The 24597-nt window shown below is 41.7% G+C and overlaps 1 protein-coding gene across 1 annotated transcript in view; it reads right to left on the reverse strand.

Moving 5' to 3' along the window:
* Positions 1–24597, reverse strand: part of LCP2 (lymphocyte cytosolic protein 2) — a 325994-nt gene that overhangs the window by 163239 nt on the left and 138158 nt on the right. The window contains exons 5-6 of the mRNA XM_082256323.1: positions 12817–12881; positions 4861–4904 (exon numbers count right to left, since the gene is read on the reverse strand). Coding sequence (XP_082112449.1) covers positions 4861–4904; positions 12817–12881 — 109 coding nt within the window. The remainder of the gene's footprint in view (positions 1–4860; positions 4905–12816; positions 12882–24597) is intronic.

The raw sequence follows: 24597 nt of genomic DNA on the forward strand, positions 1-24597 counted from the left end.
TTTGACGACACTCCATAACCCATTTATGCAATTCTGTCTCTAGAGCTTCATATGAAGTCGTTAAACCACGTCGAGCTTTTTTTGCCTTTGGAATCTTTTCCAAGTCAGCTTTCATTTTCCGCCACTCCCTCACTTGTTTTTCATCAACACAAAATTCCCTACTTGCAATACTGTTATTGCTTTCTTCTGCTCTTGACACAACCTTAAGTTTGAAGCCAGCTTCGTATGACCTGCGTTTTTGTTTTGATCCAGGATTGGTAGAAGTATTGGGATCCATTTCTAACAGGATAAAAAAAAAAAAAAGACTCTGAAAAGGAATGCCATACTACGGTATAGCGATTGAATTCTCATAATATACTGTAAGCCCTAGTTATAGTTCTTAAAAGAAGTCCATTTACAGTAGAAACTGTATGCGGTGCACCCCAGGTACCAGCACACAGATGCGGGCAGGTTCTTGCCCAGTACGGCACGGACAATACAGAGGCTGCTGGCGTGCAGGAGAAAAGAAGAGCGGTGATATCAGTAGTCATCGAACTTCTCACAGAGGCTGCAGGCGCCCGCAAATGAGCGGGATAGACTAGAGAACACCCGCACTGCACCAGAAACACACCTACGCATTACAGCACATTACATTACAGTACATTATACAGTACATTACAGCACATTACATTACAGCACATTACACAGTACATTACACATTACATTACAGTACATTATACAGTACATTACACATTACATTACAGTACATTATACAGTACATTACAGCACATTACATTACAGTACATTATACAGTACATTACAGTACAGCACACTACACAGTACATTACAGCACACTACACAGTACATTACGCCTCCCCCCTCCCCCCCCCTCAACCCAGGTCAACCATAAAGAGAAATGTTTCCGTAAAAAAATAAAAATATTACTGTAAATATCATATTTAAAAAAAGGAAACCTTGAGTTGTGGTCATTGGTACATTACAGCACATACATTACACCTCCAACCTCCCCCCCCTCAACCCACATTAGGCCTTCACCTAACCCTCCACTCCCCCCTCCCCCCCCCCCTCAACTCACATTAAGCCTACACCTCCAACCCAAGTATACCATAATTAATAAAGAATATATACCTTACTGAATAAATATAATTACCGGTATTAGGAACCTTGGGGTGCTGATGTGCTGATGTGCAGACTAGATGGTGACAGAAAAGTTTCCTCAGTACCTCCCGCTCCGGGCAGCTCCTTCACTTCCTCTTCAGCAGCGTGGCTGCCAGCACTGGCTCCTCCCACAGTGTGACGTGCGGGCGCAGCTCGTCCACTGTCTCTCCGCTGACTGTCTCCTCCGCTCCTCTGCTACAGAGGAGACAGCGGCGGCGGCGGGTCATGTTAATCGGGCAAAATACTATATTAACGGCAGCAGATGCGGGGCGGGTGGGTCGGGGCTTATATACAAAGCCATTCCTGATCGTTCCTGCATTTCTCCATTTCCTTTTTTTTTCTCACTCGAGTATAAGCCGAGGGGTGCTTTTTCAGCATAAAAAATGTGCTGAAAAAGTCGGCTTATACTCGAGTATATACGGTATGTTAATTTTAAGTAGTGCGGCTCGACCAAACCATGAAATAAATGAATTATTCCAATTATGTAGATCTTTAACAATAACGTCTAAAAGTCGCTGTTGGTGTGTTATAGAGGGACATAATAAATAATAACAATCGTTGCGGAAAGCCAAGATATTGCAATGTAGCTTCTAGATAGTCCCAGGCCAACCTGTCGAATGCCTTCATCAAGAGAAAGAAAGAAACCAGGGGTGTTGGACGAAGTCAGCCAGTGGTGTAGATTAATGGCCTTAATCGTATTGTCCCTGGCCTCTCTAACAGGGACGAAACCGGTCTGGTCAACGCTGATGAGCGAGGCAAGGAAGGGTTGAATACGATTGGCAAGAATCTCAAATTCTAAACAAGCAAGCTACCATATTTGCTCAATGACATCAGCCAGGTCCCCCAGTACTGTTGTTTTCATATCTACAGTGACGGGGAACCCAATAGCAAGGCAGGAAGTAGCATGCCAATGATGTCAGATTATATCCAATTTTAATAAAACAAGACATGGTACACTGCAACCCTATCTAGAGCTGCCCTGTCTAACATTTCACTCAATATGGGCTTGATCAAGCCCATACTGGGTGTAACGTCAGAAAGAGCCATTCCTAGGTGGGGCTGCAGTGTGCTATGTCTGGGATGAATAAAGCTGAATCTAATCTGATGTGACTTTCTGCTTTCCTTTTGAAGTTTTAGAGGATGGTTGGACTCCCTTTGGGCAGCACAAAGAGTTCCAAAGGCGAGTGTTTTTCTTACAAGTTTGGACTGGTGACATCTTTCTACAGCATTGGGGAACTGTCAGTTGTGGGAGTCCAGTGGGAGAGGATTATGAAGAGTGATTTATCATATTTGTGTCAGCAGGTCATTAGGGAGTTGTTCATAGTGATTGTGATTATCTGTAGGGATCAAATAAACATGTATCTTATTTTTAAGGAATTTAAAACAATCACCTACCCTATACTCCCGAAGAATATTAATGCTACTTCAGCAAAAGTATTCAGTTAGGTTTATCCCACCTCCACCTAAAAACTGTACTTTTATTTGCCCCACCAGCTCATCCCTTACATTTATTTCCTGTGTATCACTTGATCCTCCTTATTACATGGCAAGCTCTCATGAGCAAGGCCCTCTGAACCCTCATTACTGTACTGTCTCCCTTTAAAGCGACGCTCAAACTTTTGGATCTTAATAAATCCTGCAAAATATGAAAAATGGATCTACTTTTCTGTACGATGTGACTGACATTGGATTTACATAGTGGGATGTGTTTTTTATCTAAAACTTTTTTTTTTTACAGTGACTGTGTGTGTTTTTAACTTTGTAATTTTTTCAGCGAATCAGTAACAAGGGGTACTATTTCATCACATGACTTTGTTGATCAATAAACCCATGTAACCATTAGGTTAGTGCTGATATGGTGAGCACATGGCTTTGTTCATAATTAAAGTCATGTTATATAATGACGCGATGTGACATGGTTAAATTGAACAAGAAAATCATACAAGAAAATCATACAAATTATGTGGACTTACAGTATTCAATTCGAATTATTTCCTAGATAGATAATAGGATTTTTTCTACCGCTTGCCTGTAAAATCCTTTTCTTGGAGTACATCACAGGACACAGAGCTGGTAATAATAACTATTTGGGTTATACGCCACCTACAGGGACAAATAGTTATTATTACCAGCTCTGTGTCCCGTGATGTACGATAAAGAAACCTCATATTAAATGTATCTCAATAACTATTTATGTGTATTATGCAGGACTTTAAAGGTACCACAAGGTTCTAACTACTTACTATTTCATTATTTATTTTTTATGAAAAATCAAACTAAAACACATACCACAGAGCCCAACTTGCTGGCTAAAATATATCACAATACAGTATATGTCTATACAGTACATTTAAAAGTGCATCTCTCACTATGTTACAGATATCCTGTTTGTATACAATTATAATACTATTATAATTATAACCAGAAAATAAGTACAGGAATTCAACCACGATCCCCCAAAATCCTCCTCCCCCAAACAAACGTACCCTCCAAACTGCATTAAATAGTGGGTGTGGCCAAATTTCACTAACAGAGGGAGGGTCTTTAAAGGGGCATTTACTACCAGGAGTGCATTATGTACAGAGTGAAGAGTTTGGGGGAGGTTGCAAACAGAGTGCAGAGTTCGGGGGTGTGCTGCATATGCAGTGCAGATTTCAGATGCACTACACTCAGAGTGCCGAGTTTAGCCTTCTTCCACAGCTGCTTACCTCTGCATTTCTCATCCACATCTCCCTTTCACCACTCTTCAGCTCTGACCTTTGCATGCAACCCCCCCCTCCCCCCCTCCACTGCCCCATCTTCTCCTCACCTCCTTAAAGGCTCCACCATCTTTTACATGTCATAAGTTTGTTGCTGTATTAAGCTGAAGCAGCCAGTCTCTTATACCTCCTCACACACTGTAGGTGGCTCTGCCTCTTTCACTTTTAGGGAGATCATCAAGTGGGGGTGTTGGCATCTGCACTGCACCCCACGAACCTGCATCTTTCTTGTCCCCATCCTGCTCTCAGCTGTTGGGAGACAAGCTGTCATTTGTAAACACAGAAGCCAGACTTGTGTGTTTACAAGTGATAGTGGTGAGCAAGGAGCAGAGGGCCTGAGCCAGAGGTGGTGGAACTGAGTTCCACCAAGTTCCAGCTGAAAAAAAGCCCTGATTATAACACTGATTCAACACTGATTCAAGATATAACAGTGGTAATGAAAGGTTTGAGCAGCAACTCGCTACCACGCTGAAGTAGCATTCATATTCTTCAAGAGTAAAGGGTAGGTGATCATTTTGAATTCCTTAAATATAATATATGTTTATTTGATTCATTCACAACATTTATTTGATTCATATGGATGAGTATACCTGCACCAGGGCACATTACATGGCTGTGCCTACAAAACCCAGTGAACAAAGTTAAATGGGTGCACTCTAGGGTCAGCTCTACCATGTTTTTTGCCAATGTTCAATCAGGTTGAGGTAGCCTGTTGATAACTCATGCTCTATGAATACAAGACCAGTGTCTTGTACTATATGTTTAAGATAATATGATTCATTTATTCAGCCTACATGTAAACCATTAAGATGATGCTCAATACTTCCCAACAAAAATATAAACCATCAAATATCTCTATGGGGCATGTGTTTACAAAATATTTTAATGTAACAATTAAATTTGTGTGTTCGATGTTACACTGTAATAAATAACATTATCTTACAAAAGAGGAGTCGGAGCCCGATCCATTGCAGTTGTCTGACATATCTGTTAAGGGAAAATATACATTTTATTTTTATATATGTATTATAGATATTATATCCATACATTACTTGTTATTTTCTTTTCTCCTTAAAATGTAACTTAAAGGGAATGTGAAGGCTTTCTTTCATTAAAATAAAAAAGATATTATACTTACCTGCTCTGTGCAATAGCAATGCACAGAGCGGTCCCTTACCTCCTCTTCTGGAGTCTACAAGGAGGTTTTTATATTCCTCAAAGGTGAACTGTGCAGACCTTAAAACACTGCTTTAAGATTTCATTGCAGCAGAAGCTGAGTGCACAGGAGGCTACAAGCTCACTGGATGTATGTCTGAACCAACAGATTTTTTCTGCTCTTGTAATATTTCTAACCACTGCACTACCACCGTATATTTATAAATGGGAGATTGATAGATTGTTTTTATCTCCCATCCATGTTTATAAATGGCAATTGAAAAATCACCCACTTTGTGTGTGTGTGTGTGTGTGGGGGGGGTCTATTGATCAATCAATAGACAGCTTGGTTCAGCCAGTGTATGGACCCGATCTGAACGGCTCTGTATCATGTGATCATTGTGATGACCAATCTGAGCAATCGTGAGTGTAAACACAATATTGTTTACATTATTGATCCCTTGACTTCTTCCTACAATGGAAGAAAATAGTAGGGATTTATGAATGGGGAATCATTAACCACTTAAGCCCCGGAAGATTTTACCCCCTTCCTGACCAGGGCCTATTTTGCGATTCGGCACTGCGTGACTTTAACGCACAATTGCTAGGTCGTGCGACCCTGTGCCCAAATGAAATTGACGTTCTTTTTTTCTCACAAACAGAGCTTTCTTTTGGTGGTATTTGGTCACCTGTGCGATTTTTACTTTTTGCACTATAAACAAAAAAAGAGCGTAAATTTTGAAAAAATAACAATATTTTTCACTTTTTGTTATATGAAATTCCCCAAAAAAATGTAAAAATCAAAAATGTTTTCTGCTACATATGTTTGGTAAAAAGAAATCGCAATAAGCGTATTTTGATTGGTTTGCGTAAAAGTTATTTTTGACACTTTTGGGGGTACCAGTGACATTACTACAGTAATCAGTGCTATACATGTGCACTGTTACTGTAAAAATGACACTGGTAGGGAAGGGGTTAACTATATTGGTGATGCAGGGGTTAAGTGTGTCCCTAGGGGCGTGCTCCTAACTGTAAAGGGGTGTGGCTAGTGATGTAACCACAGAGACATACGATCCTACATAGCATGATCGTATGATCTCTGCTGTTACACCAGGGAGAATGACAGACGGCTTTGTTTACATCAGCCGCCTGCCTTTCTCCCTCTGCACCGGGAGATTGCGAGTGACACACACTAACTTGTTAGGGAACGAGCGGGGCGGGAGCGCACCTCCGGGGGCGCGCGCTCGCCCCCTAGAGGCTCACAGGCTAGCTACATAGTCCTACGTCACTTTGCCTGTACGGGGCTGACCGCCGCAGTAAATAGTCGTGCAGCAGTCGGCAAGCGGTTAAATGCATTAGCGGCAGCTGCTGTTGATCCATTTATACTTTTTCAGAACTATGAGATCTTTATTTTTACCCTTTCACTTATTGACAGCAGCAAGAGACAATTGCTCCCTCTGCTCCCAATGAGTCCTGTGAGGAGGCGAAGAGAGAGCACCACTGTTGGTGCAACACTGGATTAAAATAGGACTCAGGTAAGTATTTAGGGAGGGGGGGTGGCAATATAACCATTTGACAAATTTTACTTTAATGCAGGAAATGCATTAAGGTAAAACATGTCCTGCCTTTAGAACCACTTTAAAGAGACAAAACATGGGGAAATGTGAATTTATTAGTGAGATGTAATGACTATTATGGGATTGTATGGTTGGGTTTTTATCATTTATTTATTTATTTTATTGGTTGAGCCAGATGGACTTGTGTCTTTTTTCAACCTGACTAACAATGTAACTATGTAACTATTTTTTTCACATAAATACAATACACCTTAGAGCCGGTTCACACTGAGGCGACACGGCTCTTTACTACTTCGGGGGCAACTTGTGCATTCCCATGCACCACGACTTCGGAGCGACTTGCAGGGACTTCCCATAATGGAAGTCTATGCAAGTCGCTCCGAGGTCGCCCCGAAGTAGCACAGGACCCTTTTTCTAAGTCGGAGCGACTTGTGTCGCTCCTATTAGAACGGGTCCTGTAGCGGTCAATGGACCGCGAAGGAGCGCAACTTGTCAGGCTGACAAGTCGCCTGACAAGTTGCGCTAGTGTGAACCGACTCTTAACTTAATGTTTAATTTCAGCTTGAGCAGAATGTCCCACATACATCCTGGGATTAGGATCCCAGAGGTTTCACAACAGAGGGACTGATCTGGAGGCTGAAATATTGAAGACTAAAGCCAGCCATACATGGATCAAAATTTGGCTGGCTCAACAGGGAATGACCAAAATCTGACCCATGTATAGGCAGGCTGGTTGTACACAAGTTAATCTATAAATCAACTTGTAAACAACTAACCTTTTGGAAAAATTTCTCTCGATCTGCACTGCCGGCTATAGCCGGCAGTGCTGATCAGTGTACTCTGACAGAAGGGAAGTGTTCCCGCTGTCAGAGTACAATAGCTCAGGAAGAGGGATTCCCACACCCACCTCAAATATGTGGATGGGAGAATCGAGTCATTTTCTTTTGTTCAACCTGCTCGTTAAATGAAAAAAATGACCCATGTATGGCCAGCCTAACAAAGTGCCAGTAATTCAGCATTGTTGTTACCTTAGACACATTTTAAGTCAGGTCAAATTTACTTATCATACAACATATATTTAAAAATAAAAAAAAAACACCAGAATGTGAACATGTTTGCACATAAATGCTCACCATATTTATCAGGTTAAATATTTACATAGACAAACATTCAATCTTTTCTAACAGGTATTTGTACCTTCTACCTTATTCCACACCTAAGCAAGGAGGATGTCTGCCCATTCCACCCCATTGCTACCCCCACCTGCAGCCTACTGGGATACATGTCCCAGGAGGCTACAGGACGAGTCTCCTTGCTGTCCATGCCTCACACATGCTCAGTAGGGTAGCTGGCTGTAAGTCACAGTCTGCTCCCAAATCCAATTTGGATGCACAGGATCCAAAGTACCTGTGAAGACTTTAGTTTGTAGGAAGACAGCATTGAAGTATTCAGCATTCACTGAGATGACATACTGTAATGCCCCATACACACCTGCAGATTATCTGCAGACTTTTGTCTGCAGACTTACCTTTTCTATGTAGTGCAAGGGCCTGCCGGATTGCATACAAATTGAAAGTGTTTAGATTTGACCTCATATTATATGGTTTTGGTAAGTCTGCAGACAAAAGTCTTCAGATAATCTGCACGTGTGTATGGGGCATAAGTTTTAAGTAGTTTTATCTATCTGCTGTGTGCATACATATTCATATTCATATTCAATTATATTCATGCTAAAGACCCTGTAGATTCATTTGAGTTTTGATTGAAACTTTTTTTTTTATTATGTGTCATGGAGCTCTGCACTTGCCAACCGCAAAACATATATATATATATATATATATATATATATATATGTTTGTGGTTTGCATGTGGTTTACCCGGATTATGGCTGAAGATACCAGCCATAACCAGTTATCGTTTTTTACAGCAGGCAGCTGGCTTTCTTATAAAAGCATTCTGAGAGGCTTATGAGCCACTGGAACGTTTTCAGAACCGGTGGGAAGGGCCCAGATCTCTCCATAAAGAGGACCTGTCTTCCTTATTTCTATTACAAGGGATGTTTACATTTCATAAAAGTTTGTTTACATAAAAGTGATTCAAAAAAATAAAAATGAAGGGACAGTCTAAGAAAAAAAAAAAGTAAAATACAGGAGAAATAAAAATGAAAGCGCCCCCATCCCTCCATGCTTGCGCACAGAAGTGAGTACACAAGTAGCGCAAGCATATGTAAATTGTATTCGCACCACACGTGAGGTTTCGTTGCTAATGTTAGAACAATAATTCTGATGCTAGACCTCCCATGTAACTCTAAACCGGTAACCTGTAAAGGCGTTTAAAGTGCCTCCTATAGAGATTTTTTAGGTACCATAGTTTGTCGCCATTCCACGAGATTGTGCAATTTTAAAGTGTGACATGTAAGGTATTCATTTACTTGGCGTAATATCATCTTTCACATTTTACAAAAAAGTTGGGGTAAATATTGTGGGTTTTTTTAATTCATAAAAGTGTATTTTTTCCCAAAAAAACTGCAATGATCAATATTTTATTCCCTAGAGTCTTTGCTAAAACAAACAAATTTATAATGTTGGGCTTTCAGAAAGCCTTGTTTTAACCACTTCCCGACCACCCACTGCAGATATACTGCGGCAGGGCAGTCGATCTGTCCCAGATCACGTACCTGGTACGTGATTTGACACTTCCTGGTCTGGGGCGTGCCCCCTGCGACCCCTCCTGCTGTGATCACACAGTGAGAGCCCAGCAGCGGGTACCGCAGACTCAAAGTCTACCGCCACCTGCCAATTGTACAGTACACAGGCAGAACGGGGATCTGCCTATGTAATTAGGTAGGGAGGACACTAATCCTGCGTTCCTGCAAAGCAGGAACATGGATCAATGCCTTCCCATAGTAAAGCACATCCCCCACAGTGAGAAAACACAGGCTAGGCACACAGTTACCCCTTTGAGCGACCCTGATATTACGCCTTCCCTGCCAGTGTCATTAGTACAGTGTACAGTGTATTAGTGTCACTGGTCCCCAAAAAGTGTCAAAAGTGTCAGTTTGTGTCAGATTTGTCTGCCACAATATCACAGTCCTGCTATAAGTTGCTGATCGCTGCTATAACTAGTAAAAAAAAAAATTTAAAAAATATTGCATAGTTTGTAGGCGCTATAACTTTTGCACAAACCAATCAATATATAGTTACATAGTTACATAGTAGGTGAGGTTGAACAAAGACAATAGTCCATCCAGTTCAACCCGTGTAGGTGTGTGTGACTGTACTCATCTCACATACCCCTGAATGTTCTGATCCTTGAGATGTAAGTCTAAGAGTCTTTTGAAAGCCACCATACTTCCCACAGAAACCACCTCTTGTGGTAGAGAATTCCACAATCTTGTAGCCCTAACAGTAAAGAACCCCCCATGTTGCCTGTGGTTAAAACGCTTCTCCTCTAATCGCATTGTATGCCCTCGAGTCCTCATGCAATCCCTTCGAATGAACAGCTTTTTTTCTAAGCTGGGATCCCCATTAAGATATTTATAAATTGCTATCATGTCCCCCCTCAGACGTCTCTTCTCCAGGGAGAATAAATCGAGCGATTGCAGACGCTCTTCATAGTCAAGGTCCTCCAATCCCCTAATTAGTTTAGTTGCCCTTCTCTGGACTCTCTCCAGCTCCAACACATCCCTCCTGAGGACTGGCGACCAGAACTGGACAGAATACTCCAGATGCGGTCGGACCAGAGTTTTATAAAGTGGAAGGATTATAGTCTTATCTCTGGAATACATCCCTTTCTTTATGCATGCTAATATTCTGCTGGCTTTGGCAGCTGCCGCTTGGCATTGCATGCTGTTGCCTAATCTATCATCCACCAAGACTCCCAGATCCTTCTCCATTTTTGATTCCCCCAAGGGTTCCCCTCCTAACGTGTATTGTGCTTTAATGTTTTTAGTCCCCAAGTGCAAAACCTTACACTTCTCCACGTTAAACCTCATTTGCCATGTCGTTGCCCACTCTGTAATTTTGTCCAGGTCATTCTGTAGGATATCTGCTTCATGCTGTGCAGTTATTGCCCTGGCCAATTTTGTGTCATCTGCAAAACTGATAACGCACTACTGATCCCTTCCTCAATGCTGTTTATGAATAAATTGAACAAGGTTGGTCCCAGGACTGAGCCCTGGGGCACCCCGCTTACAACCTCAGACCAGTCTGAGTATGCGCTGTTTATTACCACCCTTTGGACACGCCCTTTAAGCCAATTCCGTATCCAAGAGCAAACTCTGCTGTCGATACCTGCAGACCTTATTTTATAAATTAAGCGCTTGTGGGGAACTGTATCAAACGCCTTAGCGAAATCCAAGTACACCACATCCACTGGTCTCCCCCTATCTAGCTCACAGCTGATTATGATTTTTTTTTTTTTTTTACCAAAAATAGGTAGTAGAATACATATTGGTCTAAATTGATGTTTGATTTGAATTTTTTTTTTATTGGATATGCTTTATAGCAGAAAGTAAAAAATATTGTTTTCTTTTCAAAATTGTCAGTCTTTTTTTGTTTATAGCCCAAAAAATAAAAATGGCAGGGGTGATAAAATACCACCAAAAGAAAGCTCTATATGTATGGAAAAAAAGGACATAGATTGGCTACAGTGTTGCAGGACCGCGCAATTGTCAATTAAACTAACGCAGTGCCGTATCGCAAAAAATAGCCTGGTCAGGAAGGGGGGTATATCTTCCAGTGGTCAAATGGTTAAAGTATCTGGATCTGGTCCATTTTTTTGTGCATGGTGCACTGCCAGTCCCTTAAAAATGAATGGGCTGCCTTAACCACTTAAGCCCCAGAAGATTTTACCCCCTTCCTGACCAAGGCCTATTTTGCAATTTGGCACTGCATGACTTTAACGGACAATTGCGCGGTCATGCGACGCTGTACCTAAACGAATTTGATGTCCTTTTTTTCCCACAAACAGAGCTTTCTTTTGGTGGTATTTGATCACCTGTGCGATTTTTTGATCATGCACTATAAACAAAAAAAGAGGGTCAATTTTGCAAAAATAACAATATTTTTCACATATTTTTATATGGAATTCCCCCCAAAAAAAATGTAAAAATCTAAATTTTTTAACATTTTCGGCCAATTTGTTTTCTGCTACCTATGTTTGGTAAAAAAAAAAATCGCAAAAAGCTTATTTTGATTGGTTTGCGCAAAAGTTATCGCGTTTACTAGCAAAGGGAAAGATTTTTGTCATTTTTGTTGTTTTTTTTTTAACGCGTAATGGCGGCGATCTGTGATTTTTTTTGCGGTACTGCGAAATTGCGGCGGACAGATCAGACCCTTGACTGACATTTTTGACACTTTTGGGGTTACCAGTGACATTTCTACAGTAATCAGTGCTATACATATGCACTGTTACTGTAAAATTACACTGGCAGTGAAGGGGTTAACTTTTTTTTAGAGGGAGGGGTTATGTGTGTCCCTAGGGGCGTGATTCTAACTCTGATTGGCTGTGGCTTGAGGTGTAGGAACAGTGATCAACGGTCCTACATAGTAGAACCATATGATCACTATTTCTACACAGGGGAGAATGACAGGCGGCTTGTTTACATCAGCCACCTGCCTTTCTCCCTCTGCACCGACGATCGGCGAGTGACCGCGGGTCACACGCGCGGGGGGGATCCGTGACCACGCGGGAGCGTGCCTCCGGGGGCGCGCGCTCGCTCCCTAGACCCTCACAGGCTAGCGACATAGTACTACGTCGCTCTGCCTGTGAGGGGCTGACCGCCGCAGTAAATAGTCGTGTGGCGGTCGGCAAGTGGTTAACATAGCACTTCTTAGTTTATAATTTACATTTATCAATGCAATGCATAATCTAAAAGGGCCTGAAGGATGTCTACAATTTTGTTACCAGTGGTTCTGCAAATTGGTGCAGGTCATGCAAATTAAGCACTGGAGTGGATAATCTTATCTGCCTATCCTACCTATTGACTGTATAACTATCTGAAATACTTAAGCAGGATTTTATTCAATCCCAGTGGGATCTAAAAGACTGCGTTTTAGCGCTGCTAGTGTGATTTTTTTTTTTCAGGGTTGCACAAGTTTAGTCTGAATAATTTCACACATACGCTGTATAAATATTGATTTAACATACCTTAAAATGTTACTTACTTGTATCATAACCCATTGAATGGTGGAGAGGGGCGTGTCCTCCTGAAACTTTCTGGATTTCTGTTCTGTAGTAAGATAAAAAGTATTTTGATAGATGGCTAAACATTTGGAATCTATTATCTTCTTTTGAATGGAAATGATCTTTATCTCTCTCTTACATTACATTACATTTACTGTACTTTACTTCTGTTGCCTATGGGCTCAAACAGTTCCTGGCTGACTTCAGTTGGATTCCGGCCTACTAGCCATTGCTACAATGTTTACTAGGTCTGCACACAGGCCTCCTTCTAGTTGGACATTCCCTGAACACACCTGTATAAGAAGTTAAACCCCATGAACTGTTTCAACATGGTTCATTGTTCCTCAGAGGAAAACCCCACCCTGTCAAAGAATAATTTCAGTTAAGCTGGATACACACTATACAACTTTTGTTGTTAGATTTCCTTTAGATTTACCTACAACTATGTAGTGCAAGGGCCTGCCTGATTGCATACAAATTGAAATTGTTTAGATTTGACCTCATATTATATGGTATTGGTAAATCTAAAGACAATTGTATAGTATTGTATGGCCCATTAATCTCTCAGATGTCTCTTTCACTGTTGCAGGTACCTGTGTGTTTGTTCTTTCTTTCATTAACTATTGTTCATGATACCCAGGGGAGAAAAAAAAAAAGATGATGCAGATAACCTGGTAAACTGCGAGCAGTGACAAAAACACATTGGCTACACATCTCAAAAAATGCTTTGAACTTCCTTTATTACTGCATATGTGCTCCCTTTTAGAAAGATTTGTAAGGGTTCATCCCTGCATTTATCCCATGGATACTTGAGATTAAGAAACACATTCAAGTGAGCCTGAGTTTGTGACAAATCGCTTGGCTTGAGACAGATGCTCATATATGATACCTGGTCAGAGTTGTATAAAGTACTTGAAACCCATACTTGAGTAAAAGTACAAGTGCTCGATCAAAAAGTAACTTGAGTAGAAGTACTAAAGTATTCAACATTTTTTGTACTTAAGTATTGCAAGTAGTTTTTTTTATAAATTTTGCAACTCAAGTACTTAAAGTAAAAGTACAAGTACTGTGTTATGTAGTTATTAAAGAAAGAAGTCAAAAGTTTGAACATCATATTGTGTTTTATTATTTCAAATGCAGCTTTTATTTATACATACAGTAGCATTTATTTTCGTATGCGCTGATAATACAGATGTTTTGAGCTTCATGAAACCTGCCATCTACTGTTCTGGCAGTGGTAATTTTTATAATTGTAACGAGTAACTATGCAGCACAAAAAAAAAAATATCGGAGTAGAAGTATTGAAATCATTGAAAAAATGTAGTGAAGTAAAAGTGGAAGTAGGAGAAAAAAATTCTACTCTAGGAAAGTACAGATACCGCCTTTCGGTACTTAAGTACAGTAGTGAAGTAGTTTCTACTTTTTGTCTACTTAAGTTTGTTGTGACATTAGCAGACATTCCAGGAGTATGTGGAATGTTGACCTGCCCACAACCTAAAATGAACTTTGAATATAACAATAGGAACTGCCATTGCTAATTTAGTTTCAAAGGAGACGGGTGCCAAACCCAAAAGTTTGAAATATCTGAAACTGAAAATATTTATTCCAAATATTAGTTTGGTACAGAAGCCAATGCATTTCAGGGCCTGACATTGCCTGCTTTATCAGGGCTAAAATTTGACCTAAAACGTGGAAATAAATTATAAAAAAAATAAAAGTACTGGTTGAGCAATAATGGAATGACACATATGTATAGGTGTGCATATACATATTAATAATAAAGAAATAAAAAATGACCTGAATTTATGACATGAAAATAAAAAAGGTAAAACTAGCTGATGAAATTTAAAAAAAATGTAATAAAGTTATATATTTACAGTATGAATATATTAACATACAAACAGACATACGTGCAAACATAGGTACATACATACAGTTTGTAAAAGAGGCAAAAGTGTTAAAAAAAAAATGATATATGGGAACATTTTCAATGTATTCAGTGGGGTTATTGTTTGTTACATAACTTTCTCTGCAAGAAAACTGTGCGCCTTGTGGACCCCTTGGAAATGGCTAAGGTAATAATAGTGTTCATTGGGATGGAAATAAAGCATGCTGTGATGGGACATTACATGAAAAATGATGCAATGAAGTTCTGTGTTACCCTAACAGAGTGTGAGGTTAACAATCTGGGACGTAAGAGATAAACTGATACATTTGTAAAAGGGAATAATACATTGTTGAGAACATTTGTTGAATAATGTAGAGTAAAGAGAGTGATGGAATGAAAGGTGTACTTTACTAAAATAAGAAAGAAGCAATGCAGACTTTCTTAACTATAAGATGGACATGGACATTACTATTTATTTGATGTATTTTATTTGTATTTGATGTATTTTATTTGTATTTGATGTATTTTTGTTCCATTACATAAACAGTTGCACAATATAACACTTTAGTTTTTCCACTCCCCTTCAATTTTTCTCATCCAATGCATATTTGTTTACTCTAATTCTTTGTCAGATACTTGACCACCTTCATATGTGTGTGCAGCCTTTTGCATTAGGGTGTGCACCCCAAAGCTCAAACACACATGCAAGTATATATTTATACACACACACTCTTTTAAATAAATTAAAAACATTTTGAAATGTATTTATACATGATTTCAATACAGTTTACATCTTATGGCAGAGTCGGTCAGAGGGAGAGAGATAGGGATAAGAGAAAGGATGAGAGAGAGATGGGGAGGCCAGAGAGAGAGGGGGCAAGAGAGAGAGGGGGGTGAGGGTAAAAGAGAGAGAGGGGGTAGAGAGGAAGGGGAGGGGGGTAGAGATAGAAGGGGGAGAGAGGGGGTAGAGAGAGAGGGGGGTAGAGAAAGAAGGGGGAGAGAGGGGGTGAGAAAGAGGGGTAAGAGAGAGAAAGGGGAATGGGGTGAGTGGGTGAGAGAGATGGGGGCGAGAGAGGGGGTAAGAGAGAGGGTATGAGGGTGAGAGAGAGATGGGGTGAGAGAGAGGGGGGATGAGGGAAGGAGTGAGGGCGAGAGCGAGAGATGGGGTGAGAGAAAGAGAGATGGATAGGAGAGAGAGATGGGGGTGAGAGAGAGAGAGGTGGGGGAGAGAGAGTTGGGGTGAGAGACAGAGAGAGAGGGATGCGGGTGAGAGAGAGAGGGATGGGGGTGAGAGAAAGAGAGAGACGGGGACAAGAGAGAGATGTGGACGAGAGAGAGATCGGGGCGAGAGCAAGAGATTAGAGAGAGAGAGAGCGGAGTGAGAGAGAGGGGGTGAGGGTGAGAGTGAGATGGGGGACAAGAGAATGATGTGGGCCAGAGAAAGAGAGGGTGAAAGAGAGGGGGTAGAGAGGGGGGGGTGAGAGGTGAGAGAGAAAGGGGATGGGGTGAGAGAGAAAGAGAAATGGAGGGGTTGAGGGTGAGAGATAGAGAGGGTGAGAGAGAGGTAATGAGAGAGGAGCAAGCAAGATATACCTCTATTTAAGTTAGATAGACGCATGACGCTCTAGCTTTAGAGGACGCTATGTGGGTGTGGCGAAACCGGTCAAGCTTCGAGTTGTGCGTCTGACGTCACTTCCGTTTCCGGTGGTTGGAGCGAGGGATGGTCACAGCGTCCACCACACCAGGAAATAAGCGATTTTATACGGAGAGTTTGTGAGTGTAATCTTTATTTGTCTTAAATAAAAGTATTTGTTGAATATACTACACTATGGGTGCTTGCTCTTTTTATATGGCTGGTACGTGGAGGTGAGGAGGATCTAGCCCTAGTTTATCAGGAGTAATAAGAGGATACGCTGGAGTGACCCATATCCCTGGAGGAGGTGTTTCATATCATCACTAGTGGAGATTTATAAGGCTCATATCCAACCTACTTCTGGTGAGTAGGGAGGAAAGAGGGGAGCACGGCTCACAGCCCTGGGCACAGAGTGATTTCACGAGTGTGATTACTTTGCACAGTCGGCACCGGTCACTTTATTTATTTATTCATGAACTGCTTAACCAAGGACTATAGAATAGGGATGTAACGATATCGAAGATATCGCGATATCGTATCGTCGTGGTCGTCTCGATATCGTCGTGGTCATATCGCGATATCGTCGTGGTTGGGTTACAATATTAAAAGGACAGGTGTCCGTCAAAAAGCAAGAGGAGTAAACACAGTCCCGCGGAACAAATCAGTGTTTTATGTTGTCACGGATCCATAAATACAACAATAAATTGCCTGTTGACTGGCAAAAGCAGAATAAATGTCGGCATTTTTTTGCTATTATCATCACAAACACTATCATGAGCTATTTAACAATACCATGAGCTTTTCCACAATATCGCAATAAATATCGTACCGTGAGGTCAATATCGAAATTGTATCGTACCGTGAGATTTTGATATCGTTACATCCCTACTATAGAACATAAGGAAGAGGAGTTCATTGACGTTTTTTTTCACTAGCACCTGTCACTTTATTGATTCATTCATTATATGAGATATTTTTTCATGATATATATATATATATATATATATATATATATATATATATATATATATATATATATATCACTGTATATCTTTATAGGTGGATATAGCTTTAGCACCATTATTTGCACTTTATTTAATATCCATCGCAGAATTTTGGTGGGTATAATTTACAATCACATCACAGGTATTATTACTGTCATTACCGCATTATAGGCACTTTATATTTATATATTTATTTATTCTAGTGTAGGGAGGGTGGCAGGATGTTCATGATCACATTATATTACCTTTTATATATATAATTTACATATAGAGTTGGTTTAGAGCAGCGCTGATTCATTTATACACAATGAGAGAAAGAGATTAGGGGAGAAAAAGAGGGATGGGTGAGAGCAAGAGATTGAGGCTGAGAGAGAGAGGGGGTGAGAGGTGAGAGAGGGGGAGGTGAGAGAGAAAGGGGACGAGGGTGAGAGAGAGATGGGGGGTGAAAAACAAATGGGGGGGTGAGAGAGCGAGGGGGCGAGAGAGAGGGCGTGAGGGTGAGAGAAAGGGGAGAGAGAGAGAAATGGAGGGCAAGAGATTACAATCATTGCCCCAGGCTGGTCTCCCGTAGGCTCAGACAGCCAGAATCTATAGCTGCTATGCGCTGTATATTTAAATCTACCACCTTCATTACAACCCTTTTCACAGCAACATGTGCAAGTCAGGGGGTGGAGTGTGGGGTGGGGCTGACATTGCAGGAATAGGATAGGAGGTGGAGCAGATTCAGCCTCCTCCATCCTGTTTATACAGCACACTTTACTGGGCACGGCCGATTGAATTGGCACAGTATAATGCCCCAGCTCACAGGCACACACCGCTGGCCACACTTCTGTACACTGGATGATACACTAGCGCCCCGGGTGATTAGGGTGTGCCCAGGCACTTCCAGCACACCCTATCCACACACCTATGGCTACCTTCACTTTCAAAGTCCTCACTCCTAATATCCCTCACTGCCTTCACCGTCACACATTCAACATTCACCAACATGATTTAGCCCCTCTTCCACTCCACCTCCAACATTAGGACAGATCTACTGGAGACCATTTTAATTATTCCCGACCTCCAGCTTTAGAACCTAGACTTTTATTTTTACCCTACCTCCAGCATTGAAACAGGTTCACCTAAGACACTTTTAGGTTACCCCAGCATTTACCCTCCCTAAACCCCGTTAAAGTCTATCTCTCTAACACCTAGCCACCCCTGTCTGCATTCCCCACTCTCAACCTCCAGTCAGCATCCTCTACACCCATTTGCAGTTGAGTTCTTCTTGTATTTTCTCTACCCTCAATTGTTCCAGAGATACATAGTTACATAGTACACAGTACTCACGCACAGGCTCCTGCAATTCCCCCTGCCTTTTGCTTTGTTTTCATTCTGATCATTAATACCCTGGTGGAGGTGTGTAACTGATGGTACCAGACCATATACCCCCTTTTGCCTTTGAATTCGGGTGGAAGACACCCACTTGTGCCCTTTTTATGGTCTGTTTCCATTGTGGCTGTTACTATGATATATCAATAGATTCATACTATGTTGATCTATATCAATTCATGTATTTTTTTTTTTTTTTTTATTTATTAATTTCTTTTCTATTCAGACCATTTACTTTCAATTCATTTTTACATAATCTACAACAATTGCCTAGTGTGATATTCTCACACTGGACACCCTATTTTTCCTGGTTTTCATGATGGGCTGCTGTGCAACGGGGCTGGTTGATGTCTGTCCCGGGATCTGCGATGTATGAAGAGGGAGGTTTCTCTTCCCTTGCTGTCCCCGCCCCTCGTTCCACGTTGGGCAGGGCCACCTATACATCGGCGCCATGCCGCATCTCCAGCGTGTGATCTCGACGCCTCCTCTGGCGTCGCCACGCCGTTGCGTGCCATTATATCTGCGGACGGCAGAGGGGAGGTTGCGCTCTGCGTCCTTCTCCCATATTTGGTCACGGCCAGGTCATACCCCGGTTAGACCTCTTGTTCCGCCCGCTGCATGACGCTAGGGTCCTATGGACGCTGCCTGCCTGTGACACCCATGGATGGATCGCTTCTGGGACACTTCCTCTTTTCTCTTCACATCCACACATCCCATTTTGTTTTTAGCAACTCACAGCACGGTTAGCACTCTTTCCTCTACCTCCCCTTGCACATTGGGTTTTCACCTACCAGTGGCGTTCATCTTTTTCACGCTTTCACTTCATTCATTTCATTTTCACCATTCATTAGCACTCCCCAATAATTTACACAATCACCCCTGTATCCTTTTTCACATAATATTTAATTTCAACTTCATGACATCAACACCACATCAGTTTCAATGAATATCGATCCATGTAATTACATAATTTCATTTATATCCATATATTTATTATATAATTTAATATATAGTTTTATGATAGAGGTGGAACTACATTCTACTCTCTACAGCATACTCTCCATTTTACCCATTCGAATCACTTATTTCTACTTGTCCGACACTTATTCCCATTTACTATACATCAACTTCTCAGTTGCATCTATTCTTCTTATTTTCATCCTCATTATTTTTAATATTGTTTATACTACATGTCCTTCCTATATTGAACATACACTCTATCACTTCCATATGTGATAATTACATCCAATATTATACATTACATTATATATACTATATATTATATTAATTATTTATTTGCAGTGAATGACAGAAATGGAAGGTTCAATCTCCTTGTAACGCTTAGCGCTCCGGTCCCTGCTTCTGGACCGGAGCGCTCGCAGCGTTCGTTCCAGATCCACTCACCTGTGCCCGCTCCGGCTCCCTCCTCCGCTCCCCGCTCACATGGTTCCCGGAGCGTGCGCCCCTGCACCATAGGGCGCGCACGCGCAGGTCGTTTGAAATTTAAGGGGCCTGTGCACCAGTAATTGGTGCCTGGTCCAAACCTCCCTTCCTGTTTCCTGTGACCTGTTTCCTGTGACCCGTTTCCTGTGACCTGTTTCCTGTGACATGTTTCCTGTTTCCTGTTTCCTATATAAGTGACCTGCCCCTTCCAGCCATTGCCGGATCTTTGTTGCCTTAGTGAAAGCGTTATTTGTGTAATCCTTTGCCTGTTGCCGAACCCTTTGCTAACGACTATCGCCTCTGAACCTGTGCTGCCTGCCCTGACCTTTGCTACGTCTGACTATGCCTCTGCCTGTCCCTTTTGTACTATGCCTATATCAGCAGTCGGTGAGGTTGAGCCGCTACCAGAGGACACGACCTGGTAGTTACCGCCGCAGCAAGCCCATCCCGCCTTGCGGCGGGCTCTGGTGAAAACCAGTAACTACTTAGAACCGATCCTCCGGTACGGTCCAATCCCTCACTGACACAGCGGATCCACTCCCTGCATCGCTCCTGCTACCAGTCCGGACCCTGACACTCCTCTTACTACACTCACCTGTCATTCATCCACCATGGGCCCTCACGCCGGCCTGGTCCAACTGGACCCTTCAGCTCCCGGGTCAGGCACTTCCCACCGCCGCCCCAGTTAGCCCATTGCGACTCCATATACATTGGCCTGTAAGTATTTGGCTCTCTCTTTGAGTCCCTCATATTTACAGAATATTTTTTGTATTATATTCTTGATTATTTTTGATTATTGTTTTTTAATTTACTGCTTTCCAATACTAGCATGCCTCTTTCGTTCTAGACATAGTTCTTATGCATTTACTCTGAAGAAGCGAGTTATAGCTCACGAAACGCGTCAGTTGAAGACATTCATTTACTATGATATATGTATTTATGGCTATATTGATGAGACTGTGATATATTATACCACTACAATGCATACATTTTGTGGTACACCATTATGTACTTGATGTATCTTTTATCTACTGTAATAAAAGTAATTATTTTATTTATTTCATTTGGTTTCAGTTCCTCTTTTCAGCCACTGCTACACACCTCATATAAAGTACAACGGGCCATTTCCCCTTTTTTCCGTTGCATGTATCGGGATGGAGGTGTGTAACTGATGGTACCAGACCATATACCCCCTTTTGCCATTAATACCCTGGTGGGTCACACCTTGGAGCACTCTATCAGCTCCAGGATTCCTTTTTACAGATCACCTGCTGACATTTGGAGAGGATATTCCAATTTAAACAGCAGTGGTCATATCATTTGGCTTTTCCCCTTTTTCTCAGTCACCATTTCTCCTATGATCCCAGGTAATGGTAAAATAGATTGTTCTATCACTGTGAGAAGTCACGTGACATGCAGTGTTTTGCAATGACTTTGTTTTGTAGTAGTGTTCTGTATTATGTTTGCATGCATGTTTATTAGTATTTCCTTATATTCATACGTATATCGTTTTGGGCAGGGCTTTTTTTCTCAGAAAATAGGTGCAGGAACTCCCCCTTTCCGAGTCACCCCTTGTCTCCACTGCCTACCCACATCCTGCACCATTCCTTGGTTCCACCCCCTACCTACCTCCCAGTACTGCCCTTTTAAGAGAATACAGGACCAAGTAATTTGTATGAAATGTGTTAATGATAACAAGAAAAGCAGTAAAATAGATTCCATGCAGCCAGCAACAATAGATCCCCTCAACAGCAATGGACCACTCACAACAAAATACCCCCTCCCCCAGAAACAATAGACCCCCAGCAGCAACAACAGGTTTTCCTGCAGCCAGCATCACTAGATCCCTCCCAGCAACAACTGACCCCCAGCAACAAAATACCCACCCCTAGCAACAGTAGATCCCACACCAGGAACAATAGACCTCCCTAGCAAAAATAGACACCTCCACCCCACAAAAATAGACCCCTCCAGCAACAATAGATCCCCACAGCAGCTAGAACCAATAGACCCCCCTGCCATTATATACATTCAGTGCTGGAGGTGCTGAAACTGCGTTCCCCATATTCCTGCTCAAAAAAAGCCCTGGTTTCAGGTATTTTTTACGTATTTCATTGGCTAATTTTACCATTTTATTTTAATGTCATAAATTCAATGAATTTTTATTTATTAGTTATTATTATGTATATACACACATGCATACGTGTGTGTTATATTATATATATATATATATATATATATATATATATATATATATATATATATACACACACACAGTATCTCACAAAAGTAAGTACACCCCTCATATTTTTGTAAATATTTTATTATATCTTTTCATGTGAAAGCACTGAAGAAATTACACTTTGCTACAATGTAAAGTAGTGAGTGTACAGCTTGTATAACAGTGTAAATTTGCTGTGCCCTCAAAATAACTCGACACATGGCCATTAGTGTCTAAACCACTGGTAACAAAAGTGAAAATGTCAAAATTGGGCTCAAAGTGTGAATATTTTGTGTGGTCACCATTATTTTCCAGCACTACATTAACCCTCTTGGGCATGGAGTTCACCAGAGCTTCACAAGTTGCCACTGGAGTCTTCTTCCACTCCTCCATGATGACATCACAGATCTGGTGGATGTTAGAGACCTTGCGCTCTTCCACCTTCCGTTTGAGGATGCCCCACAGATGCTCAATAGGGTTTAGGTCTGGAGACATGCTTGGCGAGTCCATCACCTGTACCCTCAGCTTTTTTAGCAAGGCAGTGGTCATCTTGGGGGTGTGTTTTGGGTTGTTATGTTGAAATATTGCCCTGCGGCCCAAAGGGAGGGGATTGTGCTCTGCTTCAATATGTCACAGTACATGTTGGCATTTATGGTTCCCTCAATGAACTGTAGCTCCCCAGTGCCGGCAGCACTCATGCAGCCCCAAACCATGACACTCCCACTACCATGCTTGACTGTAGGCAAGACACACTTGTCTTTGTATTCCTCACCTGGTTGCCGTCCCACACGCTTGATACCATCTGAACCAAATAAGTTTATCTTGGTCTCATCAGACCACAGGACATGGTTCCAGTAATCCATGTCCTTAGTCTGCTTGTCTTCAGCAAACTGTTTGCAGGCTTTCTTGTGCATCGTCTATAGAAGAGGCTGACTTCTAGGACGACAGCCATGCAGACCAATTTGATGCAGTATGCGGCGTATGGAGCACTGACAGGCTGACCCCCCACCCCTTCAACCTCTGCAGCAATTCTGGCAGCACTCATACCTCTATTTCCCAAAGACAAACTCTCAATATGACGCTAAGCACGTGCACCTGTTCTGAGTGGAACCTGTCCTATTAAACTGCTGTATGGTCTTGGCCACTGTGCTGTAGCTCAGTTTCAGGGTCTTGGCAATCTTCTTATAGCTTAGGCCATCTTTATGTAAAGCAACAATTCTTTTTTCAGATCCTCAGAGAGTTCTTTCCCATGAGGTGCCATGTTGAACTTACAGTGACCAGTATGAGAGAGTGAGAGCGATAACACCAAATCTAACACACCTGCTCCCTATTCACACCTGAGACCTTGTAACACTAACAAGTCACATGACACCAGGGAGGAAAAATGGATAACTGGGCCCAATTTGGACATGTTCACTTAGGGGTGTACTCACTTTTGGTGCCAGCAGTTTAAACATTAATAGCTGTGTGTTGAGTTATTTTGAGGGGACAGTGAATTTACACTGTTAAACAAGCTGTACACTCACTACTCACTACTTTACCTTGTAGCAAAGTGTCATTTCTTCAGTGCTGTCATATATATATATACACACACATACATACACACAATATACTGTAAGCCTCGGTTCACACTAGGGCGACCTGTGAGGCGACCTGGTCGCCTCACAGGTCGCCGCAGGTCGCCTCCCATAGGGAAGCTGCGGACCCGTTCTAATAGGAGCGACACAAGTCGCTCCGACCTAGAAAAAGGGTCCGGAGCTTCTTTGGGCCGACCAGGAGGCGACCGCCATAGACTTCAATGTTATGAAGTCCGTGGCGGCCGCTCCTGGTCGCCCCTGAAAGTAGCGTCGCGCTAGTGTGAACCGGCGCTATATGTACTGTATATCATTCCATTATTGTTTCCTATTTTGTTAATTTATCATCTTTTATAATTTATTGTTACTTTTTTTTACCTTTCAGGTCATATTTTAGCCTTGATAAAGGGGGTGGATGCTCTACCTAACTAATATTTGGAATAAACTTAATTTGTGGAAATAGTTTTGCCACTTAGTCATAATTAACCTAGAGCAAACATTGTGGTTGGGAGTAGTGATGAGCTAAACTGTCCTAGATTCAGTTCAAACAGAGTTCAGCGCAGTTCAGAGAGCTTCGGATGCTGAACCCGAACCCCATTGAAATTAATGGGAGCTGAATCTGTCA

Source organism: Pelophylax lessonae (genome assembly GCF_965119305.1).
Source record: "Pelophylax lessonae genome assembly, chromosome: 4".
Taxonomy (NCBI): Eukaryota; Metazoa; Chordata; class Amphibia; order Anura; family Ranidae; genus Pelophylax; species Pelophylax lessonae.